A 14,855-nucleotide genomic window follows, 5' to 3' on the forward strand; every position below is an offset into this window, starting at 1 on the left:
CCATCCTGTGGCTCCTGTGATTGAAAGCATTGTATTTCAGATGACCCTTGATGAAGCATAGCTCTGTTTTGTAAACGGGGAATACACAGATCCCTTACCATCTCAGCACAGTCCTGGTCGCATGGGACAGGGGAGATACAGAATATGGAGAAGGGAGGGGATGTCCAAAAGGGCTGGGCTGGAGTGTGGGGCACTTGGGGTGCAGCTGTTGGGGGCACCTAAGTAGGAATGAAAAACAGGGAGGCAGGGCAGATGGTCAGAGAAAAGGGAAGTATTGAGAAGGTACTTGCTCCTTGTGTGGTTTGCTATCCTGTTTGTGGCTGTGGTTCATCTCTTCCTCTGGATTTAAATACCATTTGTATATTGATGCTGTCCATATTTGAATTTAATCTTTTGATTAGGAAAATGGACTTTGGAGTCGTACATCCCATGTCTGAGTTTCTTTTATAAAAGGGGGTTACTATAAAGCTTGGCCACATGGCGTTGTTTATGAGGATTGAATGAGTTAACACATATCAATGCCTTTAGAATAGTAATTGGCCCGTAGTTAGTACTCCATAAATGGCATTGTTGTTATTAATTATTATTTATGTTTTCAGCCAAGATCCCTCTCCAACTTGACAGTTCCACTCAGATGTCTCCCAGGCATTTCAGACTAAACAGGACCCAAACTGAACTCTTGATTTTTCCCACCAATACCCCATCTTCCTCATCTCAGTAAATGTCACCTCTATACATCAACCCACAGCTCAAGTCAGGAGCCCAGGAGTCAGACTTGTTTCCTCCTTCCCCTTCCCTGTCACATTCCATCCACTGGGAAATTCTGTGGTCTACTCCTAAATATCTTTCAAATTCATCTATTTCCTTCTACTTCCATCCCTGCTCCATCCGAGCAGGCTCATCTTGGGACAAATGAATAGTCTTCTAAGTGGCATCCCTACTCTTCCTCTTGCTCCTTTCCAACAAATTCTCCACGCACAGCCAGAATGCTTTTACCAAGCATAAATACGAGCATGTTAAAACCCTAAGTGGAACGTAAAATGAAGCCCACGCCTCTCACTGTGGTTTTGTGCTGTCTAGCCTCTGGTGACGGTATCCCTCTCTTAGGGAAGAGAGGCCTCCCCAAGCTGGTCCACTCTACTCCAGTAGGACTGGCCTCTTTCCAGTTCCCACCACAGGAATTCTTTCCCACCTTAGAGCCTCTGTCTGTGTCACCCTTTTGGCCCATGGCTCTTTACATGATGGACTTCTCTTCAACAGAGAATCTCAGCTTCAAGCTTTCCCTTTCCAGACAGATTTCCCCTGCTGCACTCCCTTAGTGGGTCTCCCCCGTTCTTAGTCCTAGCCCTGTGTCTGTGACCTTCACAGTACGTCTCTCAACTTGCAATCACTTATTTATTTGTCTACCTGTTTATTGTCCTTCTCTCCCCCGAGACATTTCCCAGAGCCTGGTACAACTTCTATTTTTCAAACACTGTCAACTCAGCACAGAGCCTGGTCCCCCATATATATTGCATGAATGGATGAATATCATGATGAGTGAATGACTCACTCTCTGATACATCCTCCCTATTACTAAAAGTGTAATACGCTAATAAGCAAAAAATGATTCAGTCTACTTCAGTCAGATAAGCTCAGAGCTGGAACAAAGGACCCATGCATGAGCCTGCGGACGCACTTTTAGACATGGGAGAAATCCTCCAACCCATGATGAGAATGCTGACGCAAGGCAAGATCTTTGGTCTATTCCATCGGCCAGTCACCAAGGAGCCCTCAGACCCCAGGAACCAATGAACTTTGTGGGATGGATGTCCTCAGTGCCACCAGCATTTTCCATCAGGCTGGTATCTGACCCCAATTTTTTCTGGGACATTCAGAGTCTCCGGACCCCATATCTTCATTGAATTATGAATTTATTTTTTTGAAGGGGAGTCTTTCTCCAAAGACTACTGGTTGGAGTAGAAATCTATGGTTGCAACTATTTAGTGTCTCAGCAAACATGGGACCAGTCCTTCTGCTAATTCCCTGGGAAGTTAACATAAATGTTTATTGACAGTGCAGTCCTCAAGAAAATAAAGTTGCTGATTCATTGCCTTACGTTGAAACCCTGTGTTTTTTCCCTCCCTTCCTTCCTCTTTATAAGGAGACACTCTGACGGAGAGCACATTTTGGGGACCCACTTGACGTGTTGTGGTCTTGGTTGCCTGATCCTTCTTCCATCTGCGGATCGTGGTCCCTGTAACAGCAGGGGGATCAGCCTCCCTCTTTCCTCTGGAGGATCGCCCTTCTAGAGACTCTGAGGAACAATGGAAGTCTTCTTGGGGTTTCTCAAACTGGAAGTGAATGGCCCCATGCTGACAGTGGCCCTCTCAGTGATCCTCTTGGCTTTCCTGAAATGGTAAGTCAGCCAGCAAGTTCCCATGACCGTGACATTGCCGGTAACAGCAGCCCTGGAGCTTCGCTGGAGCCAGGGTGGGGGATGTGGGAGTGTGTTTTTCTTCTCTTCTAATCTAGAGGGAGTTGAGTATTAACACAGCTTCAGAATTAAAAGCAAACAGCCAGGTTAATCTTTTGCTAAAATGCATGAGATCGAGGTGTCAGGAAAGGCTGGTGATTCAGTGACTGAGAACGCTACACATAATTAAGTTTGAAAGATGGAAAAAGAAAAATATTGGAAAGGTTTGGGGAGAAGTTATTTCCTCGTACGTGTCGTATCTTCTCACCTCGCTTTTCTGAGATCCGCTCCCCGTGGTGGATGTACTGTGGATTCAGCCTCTTGGTTCATATGACATTAAAAACAAGAAGGACGTAGGAGCTGTCTGGCATCGTGGGCCACTTTGCAGGAGGCCACTGGCAGGGATTTCTGTAGGTTTAAGGACAAAGTGGTGGAACTAATTTCCTAGTTTTCTGCTATTTGATAGAAAGGAATGGATTCTGATGAACGGAGTGCATGAGACCTTGAAAGGATCTCAGATTTGAACTGAGAGTAGCTCCCTGTTATCTGGTTAATTCCACAGGAGGCTTTTCAAAGTTTGGCTCTGCCCAAGGCCTGTGTCTGTAGATGGAAGGGCCCACAAGATGCTCCATTTATGCATATTCACCTGGCTGGTTAAACTTACTATAGTCACCCACTCGATCCAAAGCACCTGGATTTATGTGGCTCCAGTTTTTGAGGGGAAAGTGGAAAAATTAATGGAGAACTCGAGTTTGAACAGAATTTCAATTTATGTTTCCGGTGGTAATAAATCCTCCCCTAGATTAATAACTGGGAAAGCACTTTGAAAAGCATCAAGCATTATGCAAATGTGAGGTATTATTCTTTTGGAATTTGTATAGCTGAAAATGGAGTTCACATTTGATGTTCTATGATGATGAAATGACTTCTTGGAAATTGGCTCTGAAACTCCACTTCAGTCCCATTGCTGTTTTTGCTTTGTAACTGGTTTAATTATCTTTTGAACTTTTCTCAGTATAGCTTATCTTGCCTTGAAACCAGCCATATACAAAACCAGGAGCCATGGGTAGCTCTCTTCCCTGCCCCACCCCATTCACCCATCTCAAAGTGTTCCTATGCTCAGGGATGTACACACCGCAGTGCCTACACATAGTAGGTGCTCAGTAGATGGCAGCCACCATCATTAACTGCCATCTGTGTAAGCTAACTGCAGAGGAAAATAAGTCTTTAGTGCTTCAGGTATATTTTAAATTTCTTCATATGGTTATGAATCTATTTTCCCATCGATAGCTATGCTCTGACCATGGTTCTCAAAGTGTGTCCCACCTGAATCCTCCAGACCGTTTCACAGCATTAATGTTGGCATTAGACACTTCTCTACATGTTTCTGTCTTTGTTTTGTTTTGTTTTTTCATTTCTGTGTTCTCAGCTCCCAGCCCAGTGCCTGACTTATAGCATGGCCTCGATAAATGTTTGATGAACGAACGAATGAATGAATGACATACGCTAATGTTGCTCTGGTTGTGGAAAGGGGCATGTGTCCTGACTGGATGGTTATAATCAGTGTAGATCAGGAAGTAGCCAACAATAACACCGCACCATTCAGCAAGGCAGCTGTGCATCTGTAATCCACTCCCAGGGCCATATTAGTAACCTGGGTCAAAGACACAGAGATTAGATGAAGGCATGAAGCAGAGGTGGTAAATAGGAAGTGAAAGCTGACTTCCATTTGTTATCTCAAAAGTATTTGTTGATCTGTTACTGTATGCCAGGCATGGAGCGGAGGCTTTCTGGTACAAGGTCAGGAAACAGGAGGTCGGGATCAGATGCCCAAGGCAGGGGGATACGTGGAGGCTCTGGGGTAAGCATGGTGTCTGGAGGGAACCATGCTGAAGGAGAGCAGGCAGCAGAAGACGGCGGCTGTGGCCGTGGCTCTGGAGCTCCTGGGTCTATCCCTTGATCCAGCTCAAGGTAACCATTCTCGGGCTCTCAACCCTCCTCTTCCAGGCAAGGCTCTAGGTAGCCTCTGAGCAACAGACTCCTGCTTGAATGAGGTTGGGCCTCCCCTCCTGCTTCATTCTTTTGAGAGGACTTGTGGGAGAGAGAGGGGTGCTCAGGGGAAGCTGGAGGTGGACAGATCCCCACAGCCATCTTGCTCCTAAGAAGAAACTGTGGAGGGCGGCATGTCCTCACCATTCAAATTCCTTTGTCTTTCCTTTGAGAGTCATCTTGGCCATTGGGCCAGGTAAGATTGTCATGGAGAGCCTAAACTCTGAGAAAGTAAAATTAGGAGGACTGCTTCTTGCCTCCTCACCTGGCCTGAGAGTTCCTGCCAGGGAGGGGTGAAGTCTCATGTCTCATGGCAATTCCAGAAATCTCTATCCATGGCACAGATGTCCTTCTAGCATTTGGTTTAATGGGGGTAAAGGTGAGAAGTACACATTCATCAGCCGAGCACCCAGGACTTAGGGTTTGGCTCCTGCCTCTTTCGGCAGACTCCTCTCCCCCATCCTTCCCCCATATCCTGTTCTGAAAGTGGTCATGTTGCTGCATGCGTCCTTTCTTTGCCCTTCCATGCTTGCAATTCCCTTCCTCTTCTCTTTCCTTCAGTGCTCAGCTCAGGGGCATCTCCTCATGGAAGCTTCTCCTGTTTGTCTAGGGCACTTACGAGCCCCCACTCAGTGCTGCTTTTATCATATCTCTCACCAACCCCCACCATCCCAATGCCCAGCATGTGGCATTGGTGCATAGTAAATGTTAGCTGAAGGCTAATTCCAGCCTCTGATCTCTGCTGGTATTTTTCTTGCTGGTTCTTCTCTTATCCTTCACAGACCAGTACAGATCTTAACAGTTGTGCCTACTCGAGTCACCCCTTTTCCTAAAAGCCTGTTGTGTTTTCAGTTTGTACCAACTCGGTGACCCCTTTTTAAATTGTTTCAGGCTTGCTGTTTCTGTAGCCCCAGCCACCTTGTAGAAGAGACCATGACGTGTATTTAATAAAGGCTTCTGAATTAGGACGTGTATATGTGAATTTGGAAAGAAGAAGACAAAAGAGTCAATTTCATTTAAAAAGAGACCATTATAAAATAGGCATAGCATCTTGCAATAGTTTTCCTCAAGGTGCATTTGACACAATTTTCAACAACACTTATTTAAATCTACCGTTGATGGGGTATCAGATCAGAGCTGCTCCACCGGGGCTGGAGATGGAGCAGGCATATAGAACATATTAGCCAGAAGTACGTGAAGCGCATACAAAGGTGATTAACACACATGGCAAGACATTTTCAAAGCTCATTTTTCTGGGTAAAACTGTTTGAAAGTCTTACTTCTGGAAGAGATTTGATGTACAAGAAATAAATTGTATGAACTCAATATTGCTAGAGGCAACCTTAACTTCTAGTGTATTTAAACTTTCAAGCACACCTAATACTTGGCAGCTGGATTCCTATTGGCAAAGATTGCTTGATTCTTTAAAAGAGTATAAGGAAGTGGCCCAAATATTAACAGTGGTTTTTCTTCCTTGGTGGGATTACGGATGATTTTTATTTCTTTTTTTTAGTCTTTCAACAGCTTCCACATTTCTTTCATGAGTATGAATTACTGAGCAAAAAATACAAAATAAAAAAAGAGAGAAACTTTATTAAAAAGAGGGGGAAATTGCTCTTCTCTACTAGTGAAGAGGAAACCAGTTTTATGCTTTGGGTGTGGCATTTTTAGGACTATAATCTCATTATTTCTACCAATAGAGTAGAATGTACAAGGGGAATTTGGATTAATGGGAAAACTTCTTGGCTAATGAGGCAGTGCAAAAAGTACTCCATTAAGTAGCTAAACAGTCAAAGAAGGTAAATATATGAATACACTGGAAGTTGAGAACTGCTATCTTGGAAAGATGCAAGGGCTTTTAATGCCAGGCTGCATTGAAAGGTCAGGAGCCTAAGACTCAGAGGGTATGAATCAACTGGTTGTTAAAATAGGAATCAGGCTGCTTTAGGGCTCTGATCAAGTCTCATTCTAAGACCAGGCTAAGATTGGTTAAGACCAATAAAGTGTTACTGGTGATTATTAAGACTTATGACTATAATGAAAATCACTGTACCTGGAAGTGTCTTTCTCAGAGAGCTTGCTTTATGTACAGGAGGACTAATTCTAAGCCCAGACCATGTCTAGCAGTCTAGATAATCTAGTCCTAAACTATATTCAAAAGAAACCATTGCTCTCTGGGAGGCAAGGAAGGCTTAATATCCACCAATCACTCAACATGATACACCGCACTAATAGAATGGAGCAAAAAACCATACAATCATCTCAATAGATGCAGAAAAAGCACTTGACAAAATTCAACTTCCTTTCCTGATAAAAATTCTCAATGGATTAGATATAAAAGGAATATAACTCAATATGATAAAGACTGTATATGACAAGCCCACAGATAACTTTATACTTGACAGTGAAAAGATGAAAACTTTTTCTCTAGGATCAGAGTAAGACAAGGATGCCCACTCTCACCACCGCTATTCAATATAAAGCCAGAAGTCCTAGCCAGAGCAATTAGGCAAGAAAAAGAAATAATAGGCATCCAAATTGGAAAGAAGAAAGTAAAACTGTTTGTAGATGACATGATCTTGTGTATAGAAAATGCTAAAGACTCCATTAAAAAGCTGCTAGAGCTAATAAATGAATTCCATAAAGTTGCAGAATATGAAATCAAACATACAAAAATCAGTTACATTGCTTTATACCAGGAACAAACTATGTGAAAAGAAATAAAGAAAACAATCCCAGTTACAATAGCATCAAAAAGAATAAAATACTTAGGAATAAATTTAACCATGCAGGTAAAAGATCTGTACACTGCAAATTATGACATTGATGAAAGAAACTGAAAAAGATACGAATAAATGGAAAGATAGCCTGTGTTCATGGATCAGAAGAATTAATATTGTTAAAATGTCCCTGCAACCCAGAGTAATCTATAGATTCAATGTAATCCCTATCAAAATTCCAATAGCATTTTCCATAGAAATAGGAAAAAAATCCTGACATTTTTATGGAGCCACAAAAGCAATCTTGAGAAAGAAGAACAAAGCTGGAAGCATCACACTTCTGGATTTCAAACTATATGACAAAGCTATTGTAGTCAAAATGGTATGGTTCTGCCTAAAAACAGACATATAGACCAATAGAATAGAATAAAACATCCAGAAATAAACTCATGCATCTATGGTCAATTAATTTTTGACGAAGGAACCAAAAACACAATGAAAAATGGATAGTCTCTTCAATAAACGATGTTGGGGAAAGTGGATAATAACATGCAAAAGAATGAAACTGGACCCTTATATCATATGCAAAAAATAGCTCAAAATGGATTAACAACTTAAATGTAATACCTGACACTGTAACACTCCTAAAAGAAAACATAGGGGATAGCCTTTTGATATGGGTCTTGGCAATGATTTTTTTGGATATGATACTAAAAGCAAAAGCAACAAAAGCAGAAATAAACAAGTAAGACCACATCCAACTAAAAAGCTTTTGCACAACAAGGAAAACAATCAACAAAGTGAAAAGACAACCTACAGAATGGATGAAAATATTTGCAAACAGTATATCTTAGAAAGGGTTAATATCCAAAATATATAAGAAACTCACACAACTCAATGGCAACAAAACCAAACCAAAATAACCCAATCAAAAAATGGTCAAAGGAACGCAAGAGACTTTTTTTTTTTAAAAAGATTTTATTTATTTATTTGACAGAGAGAGAGACACAGCGAGAGAGGGAACACAAGCAGGGGGAATGGGAGAGGGAGAAGCAGGCTTCCCGTGGAGCAGGGAGCCCGATGTAGGGCTCAATCCCAGGAGCCTGGGATCATGACCTGAGCCAAAGGCAGACAACAACTGAGCCACCCAGGTGCCCCAAGAGACGTTTTTTCAGGGAAGACATACTAATGGTTAACAGGTATAGGAAAAAGTGATTAACATCACTAATTATCACGGAAATGCAAAGCCAAGCCAAGAGCAATCACCTCACACTTGTTAAATGATGATCATCAAGAAGATAAGAGATGACAAGAGTTGGCAAGGATGTGGAGAAAAGGGAGCTCTCATGCACTGTTGGTAGGAACATACATTGGTGCAGCCACTATGAAAATAGTAGGGAAGTTCCTCAAAAAACTAAAAATAGAACTACCACATGATCCAGCACTCCCACTCCTGAGTATATATCCAAAGGAAATGAAATTAGCATCTTGAAAGGACATCTGCACTCCTGTGTTTGTTGCAGCATTATTCACAATAGCCAAAAGATGGAAACAATTTAAATGTTATTGTCCATGAATGGATAAATTGTGGGTCTATATGGACAATACTATATTATTCAGCTTTAAAAAAAGAAGGAAACCCACCGTTTATGAGAATGTGGATGAACTTGGAGGGCATTATGCTACATGAAATAAGCCAGGCACAGAAAGACAAATATGGCATGATCTCACATAGATGTGGAATCTAAAGAGTTGACTCATGGAAGTAGTGAGTAGAATGGTGGTTGCCAGGGGCTGGAGAGTGGGGGGCATGGGGAGATGTCGGTCAGAGGATACAAACCTTCAGTTATAAGATGAACAAGTTCTAGAGATCTAATGTACAGCGTGGTAACTGTAGTTAGTAGTAATGTCGAATATGTGAAATTTGCTAAGAGGGTAATCTTAAGTGTTCTCACCCCCACAAATGGTAACTATGTGAGGTGATGGATATGTTAGTTAGCTTAATTATGGTAATCATTATACAAGGTATACTTATCTCAAACACCCCAAGTTGTATACATTAAATATATACAATTTTCATTTGTCAGTCATACCTCAATAAGCTAAAAAAAAAAAAAAAAAAAAAGCAAACACCACTGGGCTGGTATAGAGCCCAGCTGAGACATCTTGAGTTTGTCAGAGCAAGGAAGCCACATAGGTGTTCCCTGGTATAATCAGAAGGAGAGGGAGAGGTATCTAGCTGCAGAATGAGGGTATTTGAAGATCAGTTTGGCCACCATTTCCCAAGTTCTGTTCCTAAAAATGTTTGGGACATTAAGTAGAAGGCAAGCCTTCTTAGAGATAAATAGCATATCAAAGGTCCATAATGTTCTTCAGTAAAGAAATCTGTTTAACTTCATTTAACCCAGTTTTTCCTGAGCTTACTGGATTAAGAAATGCAGTGTATGGACATAGTGAGAAGGGCGATCTCAACCAGCTGAGACATTCCCTTGAAAAGAGTGGTCAGATGTGTTGGTGGTGGTCAGGCAGCTGCGTAGCCTGGTGGAAACAGAGGGGCTGCTGAACAGAGGAATAAAACATGCGGAAGATCCTTTTGCAAGCTTTGAGGCTCCAGGGTTGATGATGGTTACTTCAGGGCACAGAGGGTGTGGAGTCTAGAGGGTAAAGGAGGGCCAATGTGCAGGCTGGTTCCAGTTCAATGTTGAAGTAAACGAATAACCCCAGCTGTCTGACAATGGCAGGAATGCTGCCCTGGGAGGTGGTGAGCATCCCTCCACATCCACCAGGAATGCCACCAAAGCACTTCTTGCATGGTGTGGGTGCTTGGCCCACGTGACCACTGAGTGCCTTCTGGATCTAGACTCTGTGCAGGGGCCAGTCTGTACGGAACCAGCCACTGCTGGTGAAAAGCAAGTCAGATGAAATTCAAGTGGTCCACTAGGAACTGCTCCGTCTTCTGCCCGGACACCCTACTCATCCTCAGCAGTAGTGCCAGGGGAGAGGAGACAGTGTCCCAGGAGCCGGAAAACACTCTCACAAAGCAGCTTTTTGGGGCCTCATTATGGCTTCCTGCACGACTCTATTCTTGCCTTCCGGCCATCGCTCCTCAGACTTTCTGGGTCGCCAGCTTATCAGAGGTGGCTTTGGGAAGCAGAAGGGTCTGGGGCCGGGGCGGGAAATATAAGGAAGAATTTACATGGCAGAGGAAAGGAGGGAGAAAATTTCGAGGGAGGAAGTGTCACAATGTCAGGGTTTGTAACATTTGGTGGAACAAAACATTAAGGGTGTGAATAATGGACACATTTTAGAAATACATCTTAAAGGCCATGGACAATTTCCAGTGCCCCAGAGCGTCTAGAGAAGGATGCGTGCTATTTCTCTTTTTAATTTTTTGTACTTTTTGTTTAGGATATGATGGGCACTTTGGTTTAATAACTCAGTGATGAGCTTGGAGATAAAATTGAACCTGCTTAGGAAAACTAGGTCTGTGCTTCCTCAAGGACCATTTTCACAGAATATTATTTTTTTGTATTCTCTCTTTTAAATAGTTATACACAATATCCCTAGCCTTCCCCTCACTTTATTGATTTTCCAGAACGAGAGTACGAGGCGTGACTATAAAGTAACGTGACTGATTATTTTAGCATACGCACCAGAACTTAGACAGCCAAATGAATTTTATGACCCTCAGAGGCATTTTCCTGATAGGTTAAACCTTTGCTGCAGATATGCAACTATCAGAAAACGCCTTCTTAGCACTTTTCTTTAGGAGTGGTTCTTGGTGTCTAGAAGCAGTCTTTTGACAGCCTCAAGGCAACCAATTGTTATCTTTTTGAGAGTGGATTGATTTTTTTTTTTTAAAGATTTTATTTATTTATTTGAGAGAGAGAGAATGAGAGAGAGCAAGCTCATGAGACGGGGGAGGGTCAGAGGGAGAAGCAGACTCCCTGCCGAGCAGGGAGCCCGATGCGGGACTCGATCCAGGGACTCGAGGATCATGACCTGAGCCGAAGGCAGTCGCTTAACCAACTGAGCCACCCAGGCGCCCTGGATTGATTTTTTTTAAAACAGTCCAAATTTTGGCGGGTAAGTGATTAGATTGGGCAATATTATTTTTGACTCAAAATAAAATGTGATTATAAAACAATAAGGCTTCTTGTTGTTCACTCGAGAGGTTTTTGAACCAGGAAGCCCGGGGATTCTGTGGAGGGGCCACATTCATGGGGCATATGCATTGTTCTTAGCTTTTTGGTTTGTTTTGTTTTAAAGAAAACAACAGCAATAATCTTAATACTTGTGGTCATACTTCCTTTTATCTTGCGAGGAGTTCAGACTTCTTGTAGCATCTACTCTTTGGGCAGAGATGAAAGAAGAATCTCATTCATTCTATAGACAAAGCAAATACTCAGATTAATGTTAGCGCCTTACTGCGGTGCTTGAGTATATGCTTGGTGCTGCTTGCCCTGGGAGAACAGTGGCTCTTCCAGAAATAAAGTTACTGAATGAACCCTTCCCTCCACCCCTGGATGCATAATAACAGCCATCTTCATAGGCTGCCATTTGCCACTGAGGGTAAGTGTCCTGTCTTTAGGAACCTGAGCAGTATTGCAGGGATTTATATGTATAATGTATATCTGAACATGGGGACAGAACTTTGGGGAGAGAAGGAACAGGGGACAGTTGTTCATGCTGCTGTGCATTGGTGCTTCTGTTATTAAGAGCCACCTCATTCCTGGTTTGCCAGAAATATGTGATATTGCACAATTTCTCTGGGGTGGAGTGTTGGCTGCGTGGGGAGATGCCGGAGCCCTGGGCTCTTGGCTGTCTTTGGTCTCCTGGCAGAGTCTGGCACGGGGCCACACTGCCGGGCCATCCTCAACTTCCATATGTCCTTGCAAAGGTATGTCTTAGGTTTCACCTTAACAGACAGCAATTCCTGAACATGGTCCCAGAAGGAGGACGGCCCTTTCTTTGCTCAAAAGTGTCTGGAAAAAAGGTGTCAGAGATGCCCTGAATGCAAAGTCAACCTCAACAAATAGTGACTTCAACCAAAACCCTCTTTTCTGAGCACCACTCATAGACACCCTGGGGAGAGCCAGGGCTGTGCACGAAAACCAGCCTCTGCCCCCACATGTCAACCCAAAGGTGCCCTCATATCCTCTCCCACATTTCCCTCCTGCCTGCACACAATATGCCCGTTCTTCTCTCTACTCTTGTTCACTCATCACAGTCCCTGCTGTCTGAATGTCCTCTTCTCTCTGCTTAAATCCTAGCCATCCTTCCAAACCGTGCCAAATGTCATTCTTCTTGAAGGTGACCTTAACCAAGCCAGCCCTCAGGAGCCCTGCCCACCTTGAACTTCCGTAGCGCCCCCCTGTGTCTATAGCCATCTTGGCATTTACCGCATTATCTTATTGTGTATGCATGTGTCCTATCTTCCTAGCCTGACTCTAAGCCCCTGAGCGCAGGGCTGAATCTTAAGCCAGTGAGTGCCTTGTGCACAGTAGCTGCTCAATAAACGTTAATGACCGTCACCATGCCTCGGGTCACAGAGATGCACGTGTGGGCATGTGAGCACCGGGGATGGCACGATCAATCTCCCTCTGACTTGCTTGCATGCTAGTGGCCCCGTGTTCCCAACACCTAGCAGAATGCCTTGCACATGGCTCACTGAAAGAGTGAATAAATGACCTCTTAGTTCACATGCTCATTGAATGCTGAAGGTTTTCAAGGCAGTGTGCTGGTTCTCCCTCATTGATGTGCAGTGGCTCACAATCTCATGAATGCAGATAGATGAAGTAATTGTCACACGAGAAATTGAAGAGCAGGGCTCTGAAGCGAAAGCAGAGGATAGGACAGAATACAGGACACAGCCATGTAGAGGTGACATATGGGGGATCATAGAGCTCTTGGGGTCTGAGCGGGGTACCCTGACAATAGTGTAGGGGGACAGGAGGCATCCAGCCCTCAGAAGAGAGGCATCAAAGGACAAACACCTCATCTTTCACTGTTCTATTGAACACTAATCCCCACAGTTTGAAGCAATGCTATCTAAACTCTTTACCAACGTCCACTGTTTATATTATTTCCCCATAGGTCCCATTGTCTAAATAACAATGCATATTTAAGTAACGATTGATTGATTTTCCCATTTTAATCATTCTAAGACAATGATAGAAGTTCTGCCAATGAGAATAGCTGATCAATGAGATAACCAGCATTAGCGTACCAAGTTATAATTCCACTCCAAAGCAATGAAACTTGACATTTTCGTTAACCTCCCACTGCTTATTGTCAGTAACTGCACGATTTACATTAGACTCTTTGAAATGTTGAAAATATCTCATGTGCCCTCTTCCTACCTTCGCAAATCAATAGGCATCTGGGGAACCCAGGCTATAAGCATTGTAAAGCATAGTCAGTTTATACATTTCGGGGTTTGAACTCTACTCGTAAACAGAGAGTGACCAAAATTGGGAGCATCATCTCATGACAAAAGGGATGATAAAGGAAGGTAACTGGGAAATTCTCAGGAGACATATGGTACCACGGAAATCAGCTAGGCCTTTACAGTTTAGGACAGATACACTTTTTCCACCAGAAAAAGTTGCTCCATCCTTGCTAGTTTCCTCATTAATAAGAGAGGGCTGAGAGTCCCTGCCTCTCGGCGTATGGCACCTTGCCACCTGGCCACCTAGGCCAGCTCTCACTCACCCCTAACGGCCAGCCCATCCGCATTCTTGCCAGTCTTGTTTCCTAAGTGGTCCTTGAATTGTTCTTTCCTCCCTCTCTGCTCTTTTACTACTGTAGGCCAGGATTTCAAGAGCATCCCTTGGCTGGAAATGGCCTCCCAACTGGTTTCCCTGCCTCCTGCCTGTGTCCCTCCACTTTGTCCTGCAACTCTGTAGCCAGAATCACACCACAGGAGCTCACCATTGTTCTGCAGAAAACCCTTCCATGGTGCCCTCCCGCCTAGGGAATGAAGTCTCCCTGGCCTGCCACCACCCCAGCCCCCTCTCTGACCTGGTCCCTTCCCCCTCTGCATGTTCAGCTCCCACTGCTTCTCGCCTGACACTCTCCTCTCTGGTGCTCACAGTTCCTTCCAGACTCCATGCTGTTTACCACCCATTTCCTTCCCTCTATTGGGGTACCCTCCCCACGTTGGTTCAGGTGAGAGCCTCTGCATTCCCTGTGCTCCTGGCCCTGCTGCATCTGGTCCCTTCTCTCGCTTTCTTTCCACTTATCTAAGGTGAGCTCCCCAAAGGCAGGACTTGGCCTTACACACCTTCCATCTCAAGTGCCCAGCATTGTCCCTGGGTCACTTAGTACACTTCTATTGGGTAAATAGGCACTCAATTTCTTGTTGCGCCAAACCGAATTGGGAGATAATATATAGAGAATTCTGTGTGGCATGGGTTTGGCATATGGGGACTCCCAATACGTGCTAGTTGTTCTTTGCTGCCAGGAATATTATCATGGAGAATTTCCATTCATTTCTGGCTGCGTACCACTGCAACCAGCTACCACTCTCATTTGTTATATAACAAAATGTCATTGACCTGAACTCTGGATCTTGGTAAAACATTCTCTCTTTATAATTCAGGCAAGCCTGGGGTGTGGGTGAAGTTCAT

General features: G+C 43.6%; 1 protein-coding gene across 1 annotated transcript in view; it reads left to right on the plus strand.

The window, feature by feature from the left end:
* Window positions 1–2,145: 2,145 nt before the first annotated feature.
* Window positions 2,146–14,855, plus strand: part of TBXAS1 (thromboxane A synthase 1) — a 149,966-nt gene continuing 137,256 nt past the window's right edge. Inside the window, exon 1 of the mRNA XM_021692857.1 lies at window positions 2,146–2,398. Coding sequence (XP_021548532.1) covers window positions 2,307–2,398 — 92 coding nt within the window. The 5' untranslated portion in view covers window positions 2,146–2,306. The remainder of the gene's footprint in view (window positions 2,399–14,855) is intronic.

Source organism: Neomonachus schauinslandi, chromosome 12 (assembly GCF_002201575.2).
Source record: "Neomonachus schauinslandi chromosome 12, ASM220157v2, whole genome shotgun sequence".
Taxonomy (NCBI): domain Eukaryota; kingdom Metazoa; phylum Chordata; class Mammalia; order Carnivora; family Phocidae; genus Neomonachus; species Neomonachus schauinslandi.